Source organism: Bombus affinis, chromosome 10 (genome assembly GCF_024516045.1).
Source record: "Bombus affinis isolate iyBomAffi1 chromosome 10, iyBomAffi1.2, whole genome shotgun sequence".
In the NCBI taxonomy this organism is placed as follows: Eukaryota; Metazoa; Arthropoda; class Insecta; order Hymenoptera; family Apidae; genus Bombus; species Bombus affinis.
Window position 1 is genome coordinate 10,427,897 of NC_066353.1, and position 21,752 is coordinate 10,449,648.

Consider the following 21,752-nt stretch of genomic DNA (forward strand, 5'->3'; position numbering starts at 1 on the left):
ACCAGGTTGAGGTAGGCACTGTACGTGAGAAGGCAGTGTTCGAGCTGGTTGGGTAGCTCGGCTGTTTTGCTCTTCAAAATAATCCTCAACGTATGAGGGCAGGTTACCAGGGTACGTAAAATCTGAACCAAAGTTAGCCCAAAGTTCATTTATTTGCGAGCCAAATTTGTCGGTCATGTTATCTAGAACACGTCATCACTTCAGTGCTGCAAAGTCGTTTTTTCATTTTTTTTTTTTATTTGATTTGAACGAATCGATGATCGAAGAGAGATATTTGGATGATTTCTCGCGTAGCAGAATGTGTGTTGTCGTGAACTTATGCCTTTTTTAACGATTCTCTGAGAATCTTCAATTAATGGCGAATTTAAAATAGAGTATATTGTAGTTTCGCTTGAGTATATGTTTTTGAGCTTTACAAGATATTCTTACGTTCATTGAAACAAAATTTTAATAATATGTACAAAGAAATACGCTGTATTAATAGAAATTAATTATAGGCGGAAAGTTATAATTATGTTTTTTATTAATATTTCTGAACAATAGAAAGATTGATATCAAAGAGTTAAAAAGAGGAAAAGTACAGAAAAATGGAAAATTTGTCCATCAATTTTAACCTTGTTAATTGTAAAATGAATTTTAGATTCGCCATAGATGATAGTCGAAACATCATGTAATTTGTTTCAAGTGGGATACTTTATTTCTATCTTTGAAGCGTTTAATTCTCGAATGTCGAAATTTGTTTGTCCATGTGGAAAAACGGTGTTCGCATGTGGATTATTGGGAATGTTCTCAAAACTTGTACAGCTTGAATTTTCACTGAAACAGTCTTAAACAACGTAAATGAATTTATACGGCTTGCGCTTTGCAGCATTTCAGTGTCGATCGACTCATAAACTAAAATGTAATAAGCTGAATTTTTAACAGGATAGAATTGTTTCACTGTTAATTGATTCATTTATTACTGCAAGAGTGATGTAGATATCTTCATCATTTCCGTTACAATGTTTTAATACGGTAGCGATCTCTGAAAACTCGTTACTTTCTTCATCTGTTAGTGAAGTATTTTGATATTGTTGTGAGTGGTGTCATGGTAAGATGATTAGTGGCAATGAGTAAAATAATCAAAGGAATCTTCAATTGATGCAGTTCAAACATATTTATATGTGTTTATATTTGAAGGTGCAAAAATACACAGATTGCAACCGTGATAAAAAATACAGAGATGATAAAAAGGGCAAGAAGGAACTAGAAAATAGAAAAAAAAAAGATTTTTAATTCAATTATAAAGTTATATAAGTTTTAAAAAACACCGGTAAATATAATCTATTTATATAGATTTGTATTTATAATTTTTCTGTTGAATATCTTAAAAAAAGATTGAAATGTCGATAGAAAGATAAAAGGATTTCTTGAAAGAATAATGATAAATATAGAACAAAAGGAAATGTCGAACAGTATCAACTTGAAGTATCCAGACTATGAAAGCTCGAAGGATCTCAACCGGGGAATCAGTCGATTGAGCTACTTACTAAGCTGTGGCCAGATATCGGTAAAGCTCGAGTTCCAGAGGATCATATCGAAATCGTTGTCAGTGGGGAACAGGATAGACTCTTGAACGGAGGACTTGGTCACCGGATCCTCCACTTCGACCGACAGAAACGAGCAACAGTGATAAGCGTACGACAGTACCATCGTTTGCACACGTGGAAACCTTTCGGGAGCCGGGAATTCCCTTAATGCTGGGTTGTTGAATGTCTTGAGGTGTAACAGGCCTGACAGTCCCAATGTTGGCAGTGCTGGAAATACGTTATTCCCGAGATTTCTGAAATTTAAAAAATACAAAATAAATGTATAACGTGTAACAACAAGCCAATAAACCCTGCTTTTACTTGAAATTTCGTACGTTTAATTTTCTTTTTCATATAACAAATCACGAAAAAAAGGATAAATTTAACAAAATTGTTACTCTGCTCTTCGATTACTATTTACTCTATATAATTATACGTAGAATTGTATATAGAAGATAGAATACAGTCATGGTTTTTAAAGTAAAAGTGAGGTTTCCTTTGACACTTACAAATCCTCTAAATGTTTCGTCTCTTTAAACGCATCGGGATGAATATATTCGATGTAATTGCTCTCTAGATCCCTGAAACATAAAGTCCTCTTTTTCGAGACGATAACGGTGAACTACCTACACGGGATTAATTGCGAGAGACGACACTTACAACACCTGCAACCTTGACAACCCGACGAACGCGTCGCTTGGGATCACTTGCAGCTTGTTGTTCGACAGAAGCAGGTCGTGTAACATGTTCAGACCTTTAAACGGCTCATCTGGCAATGAAGGAATCACGTTACTGGCCAAATCCCTGGAAAGAGAGATGTTTCCTTTTTATGTATAAGATAAATATTTAATTTTGCGAACTTCGTATTTACCCAACTACTTAATTATTGTTTTCCTAATACTTACAGAACCCTTAGTTCGCTGCAATTTCGTAAATTTGGCATCTCCGTTAGAAAATTCGATTTCATGTCGCTGGAAACGGTGAAAATAAATTTTAATAAATAAACAATCTCGATAGGGGAAGAAATAATATTTTTGAAATAAACAATCGAACGATTTTTATAAAGGGAGAATTCGGTGCAAGGTCGAATTACGAATTAATTATCGATAGAACCTGATTTTATTTTGAATCGATTGAAATTCTTTACATTAGTACGGCAATCGATTATAGTGAAATCTCGTTTAAGATACCTCGGACTAAATCGATATGAAATAAATTACCATAACACAATTTTATTATAATTTATTATTATAACTTTATGTTATGGTAATTTATTTCATATCGATGTGTGTGTACCGGACGGTTTGATGCGGCACAACCACTTATATTACGTATTATAATTTAATTTGCCATTAATCAAGTTATATCGACGTGTAATTAATTCGTTATAATAGAATGCTGTCTCAATCGCATTAAACTACCACGGTGAATTTATACTTCAGTCTTCGATATTCTACATCCTGTCGTACGTTTATTTGCATTAATCATTCGCGTTACAATCGAAATCCACTTACAGACTTTTCAATTTTGGACACTGCTCGCACAAACTTGTTGGAACGCTCGTCACTTGTGCGCGATCTAACCTCAATACCTCCAGCGATTTTGTCCCATTTAGATTCGGAAATATCCGTAATTCCTTCAGATTCGAAAGGATTCTAGAAAATAATTTCTACGTTACATTTTTTTAATAGACTTGGATTCTATTTAACGATAAACAGGCAGATTTAGACTTTAGTTATTCTCGACTTGGAAATTCGCACGATATTGATCCAAAGGAAATATTTTCTATTTACATTGTTAAAGCATAATATAAAAGCTTTCGATTTAACTTCGTTTTGGAATATATCAAATTTCTGACATTCTTTTATAATACATGATCGAAAGTCGAAGTTCGACCAAATTTTGTTTTCTAAATTTGTATCTGAATTTATTTCTCAAACACGTTGACCCACACGTATATCAAATTTAATTTTTTAAATTCATTTATTTCTTTCTCTTTCGTTGTCCTTTCTCTTCGAGAAACAAATTTAATTATCTTCTTTACCGACAATACGCGAATGCTTTTTAAAATATAGATGCTTATTTTCTTGTATATCAATAATCCAATTACTCCACGAATCTATTATTATAATTATGAGATCTCTGATGGAAGAGAGTCCGATCTTCGTGTCTGACCACAAGAATTGCTACAGGATTTATTTACTTCTAAGTAGAGTTAGCCGTTTTCGACGAGTATACTCGTCGCGAAGAAACGGCAATATTTTGTGTTATGACGAGCTCTGTCGGTAATAAAATTACAAAATAAAACATCTTAATTCTATATTATAACGAGTATACTTGTCATCGTTTATTTTTTGCGACACGTTTTAAGTACACGCTTTTCAAAGTTTTCAAAGTAGTCGCAACAGCTAACTGGTTAACAGCTGACAAATCGTCTCGAGAAAGATCTATACTCACAATTTACGGAGCTTGCGTAGATTGCGGAAAGTGTTGCCGTGTATTTCCTTGATCGGATTTCCGCGTAGATCGAGCGACAATAGATTAGTGACACGCTGAAAAACGTGTTCCTCCAGTGTTTCGATCCGGTTGTTCGACAGGGACCTACGGAACCGACGGAACATACACGAATACGACTTTCTTGGCTTCCTTCCTTTCGATGAAAACGGAAAACAAAAGGACCGGCGTCGATCTCTCTTTCGCGGTTTCGCTTGTTTTAGCAATTTTTAAAATTTTGTCATTATCTTCTTAACCATACATCGGCAATAGAAAAGCAGAAAGATCGAAGAAAAAGATGTTCCGCGGAATCATAACGATCATGATCACTCCGCATAAATCGCTTTGATCGTTTTAGTTTCGGAAGAATTTTAGAAATTTTGCGCGTGATATTACCGATAGTACATACATTGAATTTTTGTTCCAGCATTCTTCGGTTCTGACTTCCAGATAAATTACGATTCTGTATTTCCTTTTTACCGATGAGAGACGAATTTCGTTGATTCGCTTTTTTCTCTCTCTTTTTTTTTTTTTTTTTTATTAAAACACGACATCTTCTTTGTCCTATTTTCCTTTGCGAAAGGAAGTTTGTTCGCCGCAGTAACAAACTTTCAGTTAAAAAACGAGACAAAAGATAAAGCAGGAAGTTGGATGAAAAAGTTTAGAAGTCTTTTTATTGTTCAATTTAAATCTGAAGGTGCGGCTGCGATAACATTTCCTAGCAATGCAGAGTGATAATGGTTGGAACGATTAGGCGAACAATTTTCTTTAAGAAAACGGGAAATCTCTCATTATGGAGATAAAATCGCAATGATGTAACTATCCGATCGAAGGAGACGCGGCTCGATAAAGAAGTAGTATTCATAGAATGTAAAAAAAAGTTGTCAAATTACATTTTACTTAATCGATGCACACTTACAGGTCTTCAAGGCCAGAGAGCTTAACGATCGCGGTCGGAATTTTTGTTAAATAATTGTCATCGAGCTCCCTACAAAGCAGACAGAGAATTACAACTTTAAAAAAGATCCGCGTACACTACACGTGATCCCTTTTTATCTTTTTTTCTTTTCTCTCTTTTTTTTTTTTTTTTTTTTTTTTTTTTTTTTTTTTTAGCACATAACGGATCATCCGGTCTCCGTCTTTTTTCTTTTTATTATTCGAGCGATAAATTCTCTTACGAACACAGAGTAATCTTTCTTTTTCATTTTGCTTTTTCTCTCTTTATTTTTCTTTCTTATTTCTTTTTTTTTTTTTTGCAAGAATTTTTGGTGCGATTTGTGGAACACTCACAATACTCGAAGGCTCGTTAAGTTCGTAAATGCATCGTCGGCGATCGTGTGCAAATGATTTCGTCGAAGTAATCTGGAAAAGACAGTAAAATACGTTTAAAAATGTATGAAAAAAATAAACGACAAAATTGTTGTCGGCTAAACGATGGATATATTCGTATTCTTGACCTATCTAGTGAATTGTTCTTTTATTATCGTTCTTACGTGAACTTTCGTTTCTTTTGTCTAACGACGCGCACCAGTCCAGTACAGTTCAGTTACTCTAGCGGATACGTTTGATTGTAACGACTCTGTTCTAGAAGCGTTGTATATCGATCGTTGCATTCCCATTAAATAGAATTGTTTTATCGTTCTAACAATCGTGAATGGACAATGTCTGCGTTGTTTCAGCGTTTCGAAGAAATTAGGCGTTACATTTATATTGTTCGTACGATGATGCACGTATTTGCTGATTATCGTAACTTATCGAATAAAGTAATAATTAGATAATTATTGGCGCTTGATAGTTTTCGATATATTATGTTCACCCAAAAGTTTCTTTCGTTTCGTAAAGAAATAATAGATGCAGCACATTTTCTCTTTTATACTGTTTTATTAAATTACGTATGATCCATTTTGTTCTATTTTGTCATTGCCAACTAATGACAAAATCCCCAGTCACTTAGTTGCCAACCCAATAGGACAAAGATCACAGCATTTGATAGATTACGATTCGTGTTTGTAGAAAGATGCATTGTTGCAAAAGACATATTTGTAAAGGAAAGACACTATTGCAATTAGGGCAAGATTATTGCAATTAAGGTATAAATATTGTTGTTATTTCTGTATTCAGAGGTAGCATCACAACAGCTATTATTTTATTCTTTGGATAAATCTATCACAGCGTTCTAAACCGAAAAACCTTCATTGCACTTTCTTATATGGACTAGGGATAAAATCAAAAGAACATCTTAAACCTATCGATTAAATCTATCGATTGTATCTAGAACTATCTTCTAGTTACTATTTATTGTAACTAGCGCATCTGCATATGGACGACGAGCACGAACTCACGTTGTCATTTTCAACAAATATATATATTGCAATAGCGTACGTATCTAATAATATGTGTCAGATATATATATGTATAAGGGAAATCTGTCATTTCCTCTCTGTACTTACAACACTTCAAGATTGAAAATTCGATGGAAGGCACGGGCTGGAATGTCTGTTATGTTGTTGCTCGTTAGGTCTCTGCAACATCCAACGAAAAGTACAATGAATGCAAACATCTGTATCAATACATACTGTTAAATATATCGTTAAAGTGATAGTCACAAACAGACCATAGATAGACCATAGATAGATAGATAGATAGACCATAGATTCTAGACCATAGAAAATGATCGTGTTAGCCTATCGTTTCAAGCAAAAGGAATAGACGACTAGAACTATTCGTCGTGTTTGTTCCCTGCTTTTTGTAATTATTACATGCGACATTATTACAAGTTACGTCCAACACGTTGTTCGCTGGTCTGTTATCCGCGACAAAAATGGAACTTGCATAACACAAAGCGTATATATGGTAATTCGATGGTCGAATTAGCCGAGATATTCGATAACGATAAGGGGAATTGTTTGTAATTTTTCTTTTTGTTCTTAGTGTCGTTTATCCCGGCCCTGTTATATAACGTAAATATAAAGTCAGAAGAATAAAGAGGAAAGAGAAGACGGGTAATGGAACGAAGAAAGAAATGCAAATAGTACGGGCCCGTAAAACTGAAAATTTATTAGCCGCCGTCACCTACGTTCTGTATTTTCAAGCGTGAACCGTCGTCAAACGTTCCTGACGAGTCCTCTCCTCTGCTTAGCTGCCTTCCCAATTTCACACCCGCCTCACGAGACAGGACAGACGCGCCGAGTTTACGACAGACCGATTCTACTTCGGTGCGCTCCTCTAGACACCCTCTACAGACCGGGTGTCTCGAAACCACTTGTATTTCGCCGTTTCGTCGACCAATTGTCGGTCCAATGAATTTTTGCGTATCTCGTCGTTTGTACGTCGCATCGTCGTACGATACGTTGTGACGCAACAATTTCGATAGAAATTTCGATTTTCTGTTAGAGAACGATATCTTCGTTACCTTCAACGCGTTCGATGCGGATTTCCCGGATTAAAATTTAGGATAAAATAAGGATACAAATTTTTCTTTGTCCGCTAAATATAAGTTTGCTCTACTATAATTATTTCACACGCTTCTACGTGTTATACCGCAACACGCGTTTTGCACTTTTGGAACTCGGAATTAAAAAGAACCCAAGTCAAAAATGCGCGTAAACATCCGCAATTTGGCTATTAGTATCTCGTCGATTTAGAGTTACTTTATCAAAAATCGCGCGCTGTTACTGCCAATCGTTGTGAAGATTATACGAATATAATTTATACTATTAGCTTGTCCCAAAAGCGTCTTTCGCTATCTGCGCGCAGCTACTTCATCTGGCGACGTTTATACAAACGTGGAACCTAATCTGTGAAACGTAAACGGGACAGCGTAATAGAAGAAAATGGTCACCGTACGATTCAATGAGATGATAATAAATTTCAAAATAATAATAATAAATTGAATAAAAGAGGAAATGTTATGCAACTAACATTTCTTTACAAAACGAAAGAAAGCTTTGGGACAAGCTAACGTAATCGTTGCACGGACGAAATATCGTAGAGTAAGCGTGAAGATCGTATGGCGAGCATAGGGCAGGAAAAATAAGAATTCGTAGAAATTTCCATACAATTACGTTTGTATGCCATCCCCCTCGTTGCGTATCCGATCACCGTGTTTTACGGCCACCTGTAAGCTGGATACAGTTCGGCGAAGCGTAAGCTCCTCACGCGGCAACAGCAAATCTGGGAAAATTCTGTCGCTCGTCGTTTTAAATATCGTTCGTTTTACACGGCCGTAAAGTGATTTTCCAACGGACGGTGGTCATATTATCCTCGGTATAGTATCAATTACGTGCTGGTTACCCCTTAACGGCCGCATAAATTCGCCGATATCGAGCACGAAGCCACTTGAACACCACGGATATAGAATGACTGTTCGAGTGTATCCGTCTGTTTAAATGGCTGACGCGTGACCCGACGATTTATGCGCTTAGAGTCCTGGCTGCTAGAGGCAACACCGGTATTTTTGCTAATTTCGATCGTTTTCGAAGCTTGATAGGTATTAGATAGGAGGCAAAAAGTATTCGAACGGTTACCATAGAAGACACAACGTGAGGAAGATGTAGAAAATGAAATACAACGTGAGGAAGATGCAAACAATGAAATACAACGTGGACAATATCGTGCTCGCTAGGTGAAGCATCTTGAAATTTTATCGGCGCTACGCAGCGAGACGCGACTACTGCCATTGCTGTTGGAAAAATTTCAGCTCAATCTGAAGGTATATACAGGGTGTCTCCGATTTAAATGTCGAAACATTAGAACCGCGTATGGTGGCGATAAATTAAGAAGAGAGAGAGAGAAATAAAAAAAGAAACAGGGAGAGATTTGCTGGTTTTTGATAAATTTTGGAGAAAATCGCGAATTATTCGTGTTGACTATTTTATAATTAATAATATATTATTATAAATAACAGTAATAATTGATGGCAAGATGAATAAATAGATGTAAATAAATAAGCTAAGAAAAGATTTTTGTTCCTTTTCTCTCGATTTTCTCCAAAACGAAGCAAAAGAACGAGCAAATCTCCGATGGTTTGTTTCATCGATACTTTGACCATCGACTGAAGTCGATAGATTTTGGCAGAGAACGAAGAAATGCGTCGAATGGTATGTAAAACGACGTATAAGAAAATATAGATGATTTCGAAATCTTTGAAACGCCTCCATTTTCGGAAAAACACGTGCGCCACGTGGCTCATCACTCGAAACCGTTCGAATTTTCCTAATGAAAATCTTTTGCCTATGTTCTGCGGTTTTAACGCTATGGCTCGTCCCAGTCGCTGGAAACATCCTGTATACTTGCTACACTCGTACAATATATAAATATCTTGTTGTGCACCTCCTAAGTACATTTTCAGATTTGTTCCAAACTTTATCGATACAATCGCGACAGCCGGATCTCGTTGCGGTGCTAAAGGTGATATATTCGTAAAGGATCGTAGCAAATGCTCAAATGCTTTTGCGAAGTTAAAACGCTATGTGCCTTCTTCTTCCCCTGTCTTCCATTTCCTCCATTTCTTAAACGAACGTCGAATGAAGAACAACGTTGATAAGCATCTCGCGAATATTAAAAAAAAAAAGAGATAGAAATGCAAAAGAAAGCGAAGCTCCGTTGTTCCGTGTGGTTTCCGTGTGGCTTGCGTGTTTCCACACATCGATCGAGTTACCTTACGCAGGCGCATCCGCGAATTCTGCTAAACTTGTGGAAGACAAAGATATTATTTAACAGAATGAAACTTCCTGCGGACCCCTTGATCCGTTTCTTTACTTAATTTCCGGCATTCCAGAGAATTCGGTTTCGTCGATTCTGTCTTCGCGATACGAATCTTTTCGAAGCGTACACGCGTGTCTGCGCGGAGCAAAGCGTCTGCCGTCGAAATTGCCGAAAAACCGAAAGCGGAGCGAAGTTTTATTAGATCGGGGAGATCGCGCGGATAATGTGAAAATTGCTTAAATCGTGAGACGAACTCTCGTTGGCTAAGCTGGATCGATCGTACGAAATCTTAGATGAAAGTGGAACAAAAGTGATGTTTTACGAGAACGCGGAGAAAAAGGGGGATATCGTGAATGGTTGCTCGAGTCCAACGAAGTGAATAGAAATTCCATAACGTCGGATTTCAAACGAATCGAATTTTATCCGAAACGATACAAATTCGATGACTTCATATACACGCGTTACTCGTTATCAGCTTATCAATTATCGATACAAGAGACAATACGAATGATACAAGATATAGATTTATACAGGTAGATAATCGTATACATTGTAGGAATAGACGTATATAAGTTGTTGTATGGACGCCTAATAGAATTTTGATTATGGAGCAGGGATTTTCGTGTAACTTTCGAAAGCAAGTGATTTTTATGAATTTTTTGTTTTGGGCTAACCACTGGTCGTATGGGACTACGTCTTTCCCCGATGCAAATACATAGTCTTGCAAAACTTACAAACGTTACCTTCTTGTTTCAAATCTTTTATTTACTGTAGATTATACTTGTGATCATTTTTGACGATGTAATCATTGTTAATTTATGAAACATAAAGCCACATCACAGTCATCGAAATGCAAAAGTTAAGAAATTTCCCCTTTGTACTTTAAAATTTGTTGAGAATTGTAGATTTTAATCGTCGAAATAAAAGTAAAGGAACACTAAGATTACACTAAGAATTTATATTAAAATAGTTTTAGATTTACTTAATAAACAATTTCCAGGATCTTCGTCGATATACAGGGTGGTTGGTAACTGGCGGTACAAGCGGAAAGGGGGTGATTCTACGCGAAAAAAGAAGTCGAAAATATAGAATAAAAATTTTTCGTTTGAGGCTTGGTTTTCGGGAAAATCGACTTTGAATTTTCGCTCGGTACGCGCGCACTTTATCGCGTCTCGTTATGACGGATCTCACTGTAGATCGTTGTCTCGATGGGTATTATCGCAGTTTATGTTTGTTTCTGCTGTAACGGAAAATTAGGAATACGTAACGAAATAATATGAAGTAATCATAAAGTTTATTATTACAAAAATTGCTGAAGATGTTGCCCATTCTGTCGAACACATACTTCTGCTCTTCTAATTAAATTTCTATGAACACTTTCTAAGTCGATTTTCTCGAAAACAAAGCCTCAAACGAAAAATGTTTATTCTATATTTTCGAATTCTTTTTTCGCGTAGAATCACCCCTTTTCCGCTTGTATCACCAGTTACACCAACCACCCTGTATATTTACGCACGTCTCAGCACTTTCCTTGTCTCGCCATCTTCCATACCAGACTACTAACGGAACAGTTACATTCATCGGTTTTTCGAGACACTGTGCACACACATACTTCCATACACTCATATTCACATATGTGTGTCACTACTACGCGGCCAATTTAGTCTAGCACAGAAAATTATACATATCTCAATAAAACTATAAAAATGATCAGTCCCATCCAACTAGTACTTAGATCAAAGAAAAATCCATGAGAACCAACTTTCTTTTATCTTCTGGTTCTGCCCTATTTTGCACGTGTTCTGCTTCGATATTTGTAGCTGGAAATCGCCGCAAAGAATACTAATCGCTAAACTGCGTGTTTTTACGTAAACGCGTATTTCTACGGAGATCGTTAAAGGAACGAAACCTGCATAGAGGTCTGTTTCGTCCTTTAAATTTCATAACGACTACTTTACTTCGTACACTTTTCCATATCCACGCATATACTACTCCTGAACATTTTCACGTTTAAAAATTTTCCACGGATGGATAAAAATTAATTTCTACCAATTACTCATAATTTACGTAGTTTGTACGAGGATCGTTCGGAAAGTAGTTCCAGATTCTCGTTTACGTACAGAAAGCATACACCAAACGATGGAACGAAGTTACAGAAGGTCGCCTAGCTTCGTTCACGTGTCGACGTAAATTATACGAAATTTTATGTTCGAGCAGCAAACGTTATCGTATCGTTTCGTACGTTTTAAAATACCGTGGCGAGTTAAGAAGAATGTGAAATTGAAGAATCGAGTGCCGAGAACATTTTCAAGGATACGTTTCGAGTTGGGCCAACGTTCACGGACAGATGTACTTGACTTTTATCTTCCGAAAGGAATTCGCCATCGAATCGTCGTAGTTTACGTCTGTTTGATAAGATTATGGGTGAATTATCGAGAAGACAGCGAGTTAGAAGAGACGGGCGTTCGACGAGTATGAGAAAGCTCGTGGCGGAGGAGCTGGAGAACGCGTGTGCCACTTCTTTGCGAATGATAGACGCGTGGAACGAGCTAAATTGCCATCTTCTTCTATTTTCTAGAATTCCAAGAGCTTGCGAGTGGACAACGCTCCGCAACAAACGATGATTTATAGAACGACGCGAAACGATAGCTTCGCGAACTCGCGGAAGCGTACGACGAAGCTGTAGGAAAATTGGTATAAAAAGTGTTCGAATAAGGATAACGATTGCATTGAAAGATAGCTTGCTATGTACGTGTGATAAAGTTAGCCGCTTGTATAGAGTTACGTTAATTAATCTTAATTATACTTATGATGGTAATATAGTTTGTAAGTTAGAAATAAGATTTGTATGGACTATGAGATAGAAACGAGATTTGTATGGACTATAAAGTAGAAATAAGATGTATATGTCCAGAAACAGAGACAGCGTGTGTATGGAGGCAGATAAATAAAGAGATAAATTTGTATGCTAAAGATACAAATAAAGAGAATTTTCCAGGACGCGTTTGTATGGTTGTTACATAAAATCGGATATCACGTATTCCTGAACGACCAATGGTAGTTGATGAATTGTCTAAGAAGTTCTTTTCGCTTAACACTTTGATACAGCGCTGATCAATGAAGTATGCAAGAAAAAATACTTTCTTACATAGCATTTGTGTTTAATTTCTTTTTATTTGGAAGTAGTTTACAATCGATTCTCATTGAGAATTATAAGTAAATTACTCTGGCGTGGTACTATAACGTGAATAATAAATGATTATCGTATGTTTGATTCTAGCTGAATCTAATGTTTAAATCTACAGGATAATGTCCTTTTAGCCTGCGGATCTGATCCGTTGCGTCAAGTAATTGAATAACTAATGGCTTTTGGTGGTTGTTAACTCTTATGTTATATCTATTACTGAATTTGGGTATTTCTTCTTTAACTGTGGGTGTCTTAAGGTCGCGATGTATTGTTTCCTTGGTAACATACCAAGGTGCATCTATTAAGGATCTTAGAGTTTTCGATTGGAATCGTTGAAGAATTTCTATGTTGGAATTACTCGCTGTTCCCGATAGTTGGTCGGCATTTTTAATGGAAAAATATTTCACAGAATTTTTCAGTAGCGAAGGCGAAAACTTCGAAGGAATTCAAGTATGATAAACTATTCTTTTCCAGATTATGAAGCTTCCTTCTGTGCTTCTGATTTACGAAGCAGTCTTCTACGATAATGGAGGAAGTGCTGCATATTTGGAATATCAGCTTGTTTAAGACGAATAAAAAATTATAGCATAAGATAGAGGAACGAATAAAATCGCGTTTTATTTATATTTATTTATATTATAAGGGAAATGAATAAACTTCGACGTTTCAAACTTTCGGTAACAGCGGAAAGCAAAAAGTATATGAAACTTTGATCCGATTGAAAAATTGCAAAATATTGCTGTTTCTTCGTGACGAGTATACTCGTCGAAAACAGCCAACTGGTTAAGATAGTTGTCAGTACTGCAGAGTGAATCGCTTGATCCTTGTGTATTAATTAATTCTACGGCTTCGTGAACAATTCTGCGACTGCTCTCGAGAGTACAAAATGTGACGTGAAATTTTAGGCTCTTAATGTTTCGATTTAACGTTACGAATTCGGAATTCTGAAGAGAAACCTACCGAGGAGGGTGCTGTAGGCCTCTTCCGCGATGCGAATTACGAGGACGAAAGGGATGAAGTGTTTCTTGTGAAATTCGTGAGTACCCTGTGAATGTACTGGTTAATGAGCGCGAAAGTTACACCTGTATTTACTACAAGTAAATTTGAAGACTTAGAACTGATACTTATAAAGCCTAGTTCCTACGTTGTGCGATTTTTGTGTCCGATTAAATCGTAGGAGAAAGTAATTCTATTATCTTCTCGTTTTTTAATCAGTTAACGTTTGACGAGTATACACGCTGTCGTTTATATTTATTTACACACTCCGCGATCTAATTCCGTGAGAGATTTCTGAAGCTAAATTCCGCAGTTAACCGGTTGAACTTATACAGCGAAGGTAAATTGGAATATCACTTACGAAATCGTTACTTTTTAAAATTTTTAATTTACCGTAAATCGGCCTTTTGCTGCAGATTCGGTTCAACAAATATCAAAGTTACGATTCGTCGGCCAATGTCTCTGGTTAACGGATCGTTCGCCCTTATCGTTTGCGGTGTCACGAGTTGGATAAAGTTAGTAGCTTTTTAGGTAGTTTGGTATTTGAAATTACCAACAGTGTTCCAAATGCGCTGCATTTTCTCTGTCTATTCTAATACGGTCTCGCAGCTTGACGAAACAATAACATACATTTACGCCACTTTTGCGCGTTGTTTCGCTGCCTGGCGTTTAATAGCTCGATTAACCCCGTTCGTCACGCTCATTACGCTAAGATGGTAGAATGGAAAAGCTACCTCCGCTGCAAACAACGTGCCCAACATCAAGCACGAAGCCGAATCTAGGTTAGATGGGAAGAATCGAGCAGTATCAAACTCTATCGGATCTTTATGGTAATCGACGAGAAAAACTTCCGAAATCAGCCGGGTATATTCTCCGAATCCTTTTGTTCAACGAATCGTAACCGAGCGCAACTCTGACGTATACGCTTGGTTGGAAATTTATATCGTAGGATTTTATTATTTATTTATGTAAAATGAATTAAACAGGCGTTGGTTAAACAAGAAACGATGGTTATTTAACGTGTACTAACTACAGTAATGTGCTATAAGTAAGACAACTAAATAGTTAATTTACAACCCTCGTCACCACGGTTCCAACGCTCTCTTTCACGCGGACCACGCTCTGTCGACAACGCTGACAACACCCTGACTTCTCGACTCACACTGATTGTTAATTCGTCTTTCTCCCTTAGCATCCCTTTGTCTTTTCAAAGGCCAGGGTCACGTAGATCCTTCTTCGGTGTAACTGTTCGACCGAAGGACCGACGACAAATTGATGGACCCGTCGGCACTTCGACTTTCTCGCGACATTGTTTATGGTTCTCCCGATATTTCTCAGGCCATTTGTCTACGATACCACAATATGTACGCGATTCCACGGTTTAACCAGTTGTTTGTCGCGACCTCTTTGAAAACATTGAAAAACGTGTCGCGAGAAGTAAGCGATGACGAGTATACTCGTCGAACACGGAGTACGCGTGGCTGTTACAATATAGAATTAAGTTGTAACGAAATGACTGTTTTATTTGTGGATTTTATTACTGACAGGGCTCGTGAGAGAAGGAAAAAAGGAAAAAGACGAATATTTCGCGTAACACGCAGCCAGCGATTGCCCGATCCGAAAACTTTCCTTCGTAATGCTTCCTCGTCAACGGCTGTTTTTCGTTCGAGCGATGGCCAGACACGAAGAACAACGACGTTTATGAATTTCAAAAGACTCGGCCCCCATGGTCGTACGTTTTCATAATCGCCACCGATTAATCATTCTGTCGGCTCTCCTTATCCGACCTGTTTCACGCTTGGCTAAGCAAACATCGATCCATCCGACGCAGGCTCAAGATGAGACTCGTCGAAAACGAAGCAGAACGAGAAGGATGCATTGATTTTTCGCGCCGACTGAACGTCGCTCGAATAAAGAAGAAGAAAGAAAGAAAAGCGAAGAGAGAAGAAGAAGAAGAAGAAGAAGAATAGAGAAGAAAGAACGTGAACTCTATGCAAGGTTTGCCTTTCTTTCAGCATCTTTGCCTCGGTAATGAAAGTTTTTTGGCTCCCAAGGAAAGGTTTCGCGGAGTTTCAGGAAGAGGACAGGGAGGCTGTTTGCGTTCAATGGGAATGTTCGATGACTTTTTCAAGAGGAAGTTTCGCGGAGGGGATCGTTTGCAAGAGGGAATCGTAGTTTCTTGGATCGGGGGAGAGAAATGGATGGCGAATGCCTGGAGAACTTTTCCTTCGCGCGTCTCGTGTAGCGTGGAGCAGCGGTGAGCCACGGATAGAAGTTTACCGTAACGAGAGACGCGTTTACGCGGAACTAGCTACCCGCGCGATGCGTCTTTCTCTGACAATTTATCTTCCTTGCCATCTCTTTAAACATCTTCTTCGGCAGTTAGTTGAATTTCAAAAAACGCCATGGTAACGCCACATCGTCGAAGAAACGGTGAAATACTTCGCGGGCAATGTGGAAAATAATCGAAATAAACATGGAATCGTTGTCGGATAATCCTGGAAGAATTTTTACGCTAAGTGGCAATATTTTCACGAACATGATAACTGCTACGCTTCGCAGTAAAAACGGTACGTTGGATACAAAGTTCTCGAAAAATGGCTTTTATCGATCGCAATTTTTTCCGACTGGGTCGAAAATAAAAGAAGAGAAGAACAGCGAGGAACAAGAGGATCCGGGAACGACGAGGGATCGGTCATTTGGAGGCGGAACGGAGGCGGGTGTCATCGTTATTCCAATCGTAGTCGTCTCGCTACTTTTCATCATAGGTTTATCTCGGTCTTTTTTGGCTCTTTCTCCCTCCCGTATGTCGCATTGTTCCACAAATAATGCAGCCTCCGTCTTTTTTACGAGCTTACTGCAGTAAAAGGGAAATGATCCCTCTACTGTGTTCGAACGATCGATTGCTGGAGGGTAGTTTAGCCGGTTCGAGGACTATACCGATTTTCCATCCGCTTTTCATTATGTTATCGTAGCCTGAGTAGAACGGAGCGATGATTTTCTGCGAGGGGACAAAAGGCACGAGCATAAAGCCCATTCATTGTCGGTGTAATATTTCTGTATCAAGTAATGTTTAAACCATTCGCGGACTGATCGTAAATTGAATAAAACAAGAATTTAAAAGAAAACGATACCCGATCACGCTAACCTCGGAAGATAAAAAAAGCAGGACATATACTTTAGTTTCATTCAGCAAGATATGAGGTACACGTTCGGATAATTTCAAGCAACCGATATAGTTATCGAATTTGCGGCGACAAGCGACGTTTAAAAGTGCCGTAATCGAACGTTCACGGTACTTACAGAACGTATAATAATCGCCATTGAGAGAATTTTTAATCAACGCGCGTACGCAGCTACGGTATTTTTAAACGTTGCATATCTGTAAATTCGGTAAGGATATCAGTTACTTAAAAATATCTGAACGTGTATAGTACGTCGTATCTCTGACAATTAGCAAAACGCGTGTATCTTTTCTTTTAAAGATATTCGCTGTACCCGTTTCCTTTTAGTTTAATATTTTTCGACACCGTGGAAAACCTATAGGTAAACACGCTGTAACCATAATGTTGTTTCGTTTGACGCAAGCAAAATTTCTGAATTCCAGATCATCCCGAGGTCACAGTATAGTAAATGGTCGAATTCATTCTGAACACGGCCACAAGTCCGTGAAATTCAAAATTGATTCCTTGTTGAAAAATATGTTTTTTTTCTATATGAATTGATTAATTCAATTAGATTGATTAATTCAATCGACTGATTCAAATAGGAAATTCAAACTTACAGAGTCACGAATAATCATAGATCGATATGAAGACTGTAAGCAAAATCATGTAAGTGAATCATCTATTCCTAATCCGAGCGTATGTAATAAAATAAAAAGAATTAACAGAAATTCGTGGTTTCGAGAACAGATCGTTTCATAAATTTCGTCGTGTTTCTTGCCTGGATTTTAATACGACGTTACATCAATTCGTTAATGTAAATGTCACGTTAGTTTCATGATTTATCAGAGGAACAATTCTCCAATTCGTCGTACGTTTTTTTATTTATCCTCGATGCTTTGAAATATTATTATTATTATTATCTTCATCAATATCATAGAACGATTCACGGTCAATAAACGGGCGATCTAGTTCCAGCGTGTACGAGAATCACGCGAGTTTAGCTAGTGAATGACCCGCGATTTGCATGACACAACTACTCGAGACCTCGCTAATTTAAGACGATGTGTTACGTTCGAATGACCTTACGTGGCAGATCATTGAACTCGTTTCAACGTACGCTATTGTGCCATGAATGAACATCTACGCTATTCTATCTAAAAAGTTTTACATAAAACCAACGAACAATTGTACGCTATTCTATTAAAAAAATTAGTCTTACGTAACGCGAATGGAAATCTATACTATTCTATCTAAGAAAAGTTTCATATAAAATGAGCGAGGACTTGTACCAATCTATCTAAAAGAAAAATAAGAGTTTTACGTAGAACGAACGAAAATCTACGCCGTTCTATCCAACAAATGTTTTATATCGAACGAACGAACGATCTGCACTATCCTATAAATAAAATAAATCTTCTGGACGATCTCGACGAAGGATAATTCGCGCGTACTCGTGAACAGACGTAATATATTCTGCGGAACGTCGAACAACTTTTCTGACAACGATCGCCTCGTTCCCGAGAGATATTTCTAAACAACGACTATTAACGTTAATGAAAACGCGTGGAATAACAATGAAGCTCGAACGATTCGATTTAACAAGTATTTCTACGAAATCGACCTGGCATTTAATATTAGATTCTTAAGTCTGTGATTTATCTAACTGTGAATTTATCGTGTTTCGGGTTAGCCCGCTGTAAATTTAGTATCGCGTGATTTACGATATGGATCTAAGGAGAAATAAACCCGCGTCCAGAGAAAGCGCGTGTCTGGATCGAACAATTAGAAAAAAACCTACTCACGAGAATTAATGCGCCGTTCTGTTCCGACTTCTAAATTTACTGTCAACGTTCGCTCGATAACGACCCTTATATTACACCGGGTAGAACCATTCTGGTGCTCCGTATTACGCCATACGATCAAGATATTAGATTACGCGTGTCGTGCAAGAGAGAAAAACGCGTAACAGCAGTTGGAAAATGTCCGAGAAGAGGAGGAGAAGTCGCGATTCCGCATCGATTTCGTTTCCCACCGATGATAAAATTCACCAGGACAGGGACGAGGTGATTCGTCTTCTGTTTATGACCGGTCGTTTTTCACGAGAATACTCGAAAACTTTCGCGGTGATATAAAAGCTACCGTATGACAACGGGCGATGGGTCTGACCAGGAGTTCTCTATCCATTGGAGATCGGTTTCGCGTCGGATGAACGAATTAGAGGATCCACGCTTCGTAGACGCGTATTGGGCTGGTTACAGTGGCCAGTGGGACGATCTGTGCAGTGATGAAAAGTTGAATTTTACGATAATTCACAACTTTAACGTTACAGATACTCAAAACTGGTACCTTCTTCTTGAATGGACAGACTAACACCAGAACTACCAAGATCTTCCAAAATCGGTAAGAACCACCGGTGTTTAGAAAATACGTAATAATCGAATCTTTTTATATTTATCGATCTATTACTTTCTTAGAAAAGGAATTCCACGGTACGTAGTACGTTTTTATTATACTAAATATATTATACATCTGGCACAGTGATCGCTAAACGAGGCTTGGCACGTTTATAGAATCGCAGAACCAGTCATTTTCGACATCAACCATCGACACCGTTGCATCGAACGATACGTAAAAATTCTAAGAAAGCGTGGGAAGTTGTACAAAACGAGGTCGTGTGGCGGCACTCGACTCGGTCGACGATTACGGAAGAAAAGCAATTTTTGTCGAATTTCGAGTTTCAATGTTTAATCGTCTAACGTCTAATCGTAACGATACCATTCGTCGGTTGATGAATCTTCGAGGCTGATCTCCTAACGCTAACTTGTTCGCATCGTGTTGCTTCGAAGTCTCCGATATTTACAAGCGGATGAAAAATCGCGATAATTATTATTCGCCTGTCTGCGAAGAGAGACGTTACAACCTTGTAAAAAGATTATTTATACGATGTGGATGAATCATGTGGCCCGGTAAGTAACAATGACGTGGCATTGGAAGTTTTCACGGGCGAAAGCCAAAACTCATTAACGTCGCCTCGCGTTAATTTTTCGTCGACGACAGTTGATAGGCATCGATCGATACGTTTCTTTCGTGAACGCAGGATCGACGATCGTTTTTCTTCTCCCTCGCTTACCTCGCTGATCAATCTCAAACTCAATGTCAAACGTACCACGGCAGAGGGAAATACTTAAAAGTCCAATTAATTTAACCGAGAGAAAGGGAGAAGGGAGGAAGAAAATTCTCTTTTCCCCTCCTTATCGAACAGCGAACTCTCAAATTGCATCGAACGTGCTACGATGGAACGATACTTAGAAACGCTGCCTATCTGCTTTAACAAAAGAGAAAGGAGTGAAAGATTGAAAGAAAGAAGGGCAGCGATAGCTCGGAATAGGAAATAAAAAATCGTTTAACTCAAACCTGATCCAAACTCTAAAGATTTTACGTTTCATCCTGGACGACCCTAGTGAAGAGGGGAGAGCTTACTCGTGCAAACGATCGTTTGATATTCCAGTCACGCTCTCACCGCTGGTATTTGAATCACTTTGTTACTGTCCGAGAAAGTTTCAATCCGGGACCCTTAAATAAGCACGCCACTTCGCCCTTTTATTAAAGAGAAAAAAACGCTGTCTCATTTTTAATCCTTTTGTTACTAAAGATGACTATAGTCGATCAACTTCGTGCTTTGTACGAAGTATAATCGTAGTCGTTCGGCGTTGTGCGATCGCTGTGCAATAAAGACGAGTACGATGATTTAATATGGGCGATTCATAACATACTGGAGCTGACTATTGTTATTCAACCATGCGCTTTCGCTGCATAAAAAAATGATCGTGAATTGTATATTCAGTCTCGAGTGTATCTTGTATAATGAAGATGACCGTAATCATTTAACAAAGTCGATTCGTATTATAGCGGAGCTGACTATTCTTATTCAACCAGGTGCTTTCACTGCATAAAAAGATGATACACTGCATTCAGTGTCAAATGTATCTTGTATAATAAAGATGATTGTAATCATTTAACACGGTCGATTCGTAATATACCGGAGCTGACTATCGTAGTTCAACCGCGTGCTTTCGCTGCATAAAAATATCGTTATAGTCGTTCGGTTTCCAGTGGTTGTCGTATAACGAAGATGACGGTAATCATTCGATAGATATGATTCGCGATATACTAGAGGTGACTATAGTCAGCCAACTTTGTACTTTCGTTGTGTATAAAAGGCGATTACAGTCACTGCGCTACGCGTCTAAATATTTCAGAATATATATCGGTCACAACGAAAGGGCTAATCGTTCGCGAATCGACGACTAGTCGGTCAATCGAAATAAATAAAAAAAAATGCCCACTAATATTCAGATTATTTATTATTATGGCCAGATGGTCGATAGACGAGCGTAAACATCTAAAAGGAACGGTGAAGGACTATTAATCACGCCGGTCACGTCCATGACGTGGATCGCGTGTACATGACGTTATTGTGAAAGTAATTCCAGCGGCCGTTGCCAAATTCGACCCATTTACCTCCACGGAAAAGGAATATTTTTTAAAGAAATTTTATTACGATCCCCCGTATAAATTTCGCCTCTCGGATACAACGAGATACGATTTGTTTTATTGCCTGCTCTCATCTCCATT

The 21,752-nt window shown here is 38.0% G+C and overlaps 1 protein-coding gene across 18 annotated transcripts in view; it reads right to left on the reverse strand.

Moving 5' to 3' along the window:
* Positions 1 to 21,752, reverse strand: part of LOC126920832 (lutropin-choriogonadotropic hormone receptor) — a 46,636-nt gene that overhangs the window by 9,689 nt on the left and 15,195 nt on the right. For 10 of the 18 annotated variants that reach the window (XR_007712118.1, XR_007712119.1, XR_007712121.1 and 7 more), the window contains 10 exons: positions 6,512 to 6,583; positions 5,352 to 5,423; positions 4,981 to 5,049; positions 4,026 to 4,169; positions 3,083 to 3,223; positions 2,474 to 2,539; positions 2,229 to 2,372; positions 2,078 to 2,149; positions 1,530 to 1,822; positions 3 to 182 (listed from right to left, as the gene is read on the reverse strand). Coding sequence is in view for 10 of the 18 variants with exons in the window: in XM_050731621.1 (XP_050587578.1) it covers positions 3 to 182; positions 1,530 to 1,822; positions 2,078 to 2,149; positions 2,229 to 2,372; positions 2,474 to 2,539; positions 3,083 to 3,223; positions 4,026 to 4,169; positions 4,981 to 5,049; positions 5,352 to 5,423; positions 6,512 to 6,583 (1,253 nt within the window). In the remaining 8 variants the exon portion in view is untranslated. Of the gene's footprint in view, positions 1 to 2; positions 183 to 1,529; positions 1,823 to 2,077; positions 2,150 to 2,228; positions 2,373 to 2,473; positions 2,540 to 3,082; positions 3,224 to 4,025; positions 5,424 to 5,554; positions 6,486 to 6,511; positions 6,584 to 21,752 lie in introns of those variants that run through there. The other 8 variants (XM_050731622.1, XM_050731629.1, XM_050731631.1 and 5 more) reach the window with 8 other exon arrangements.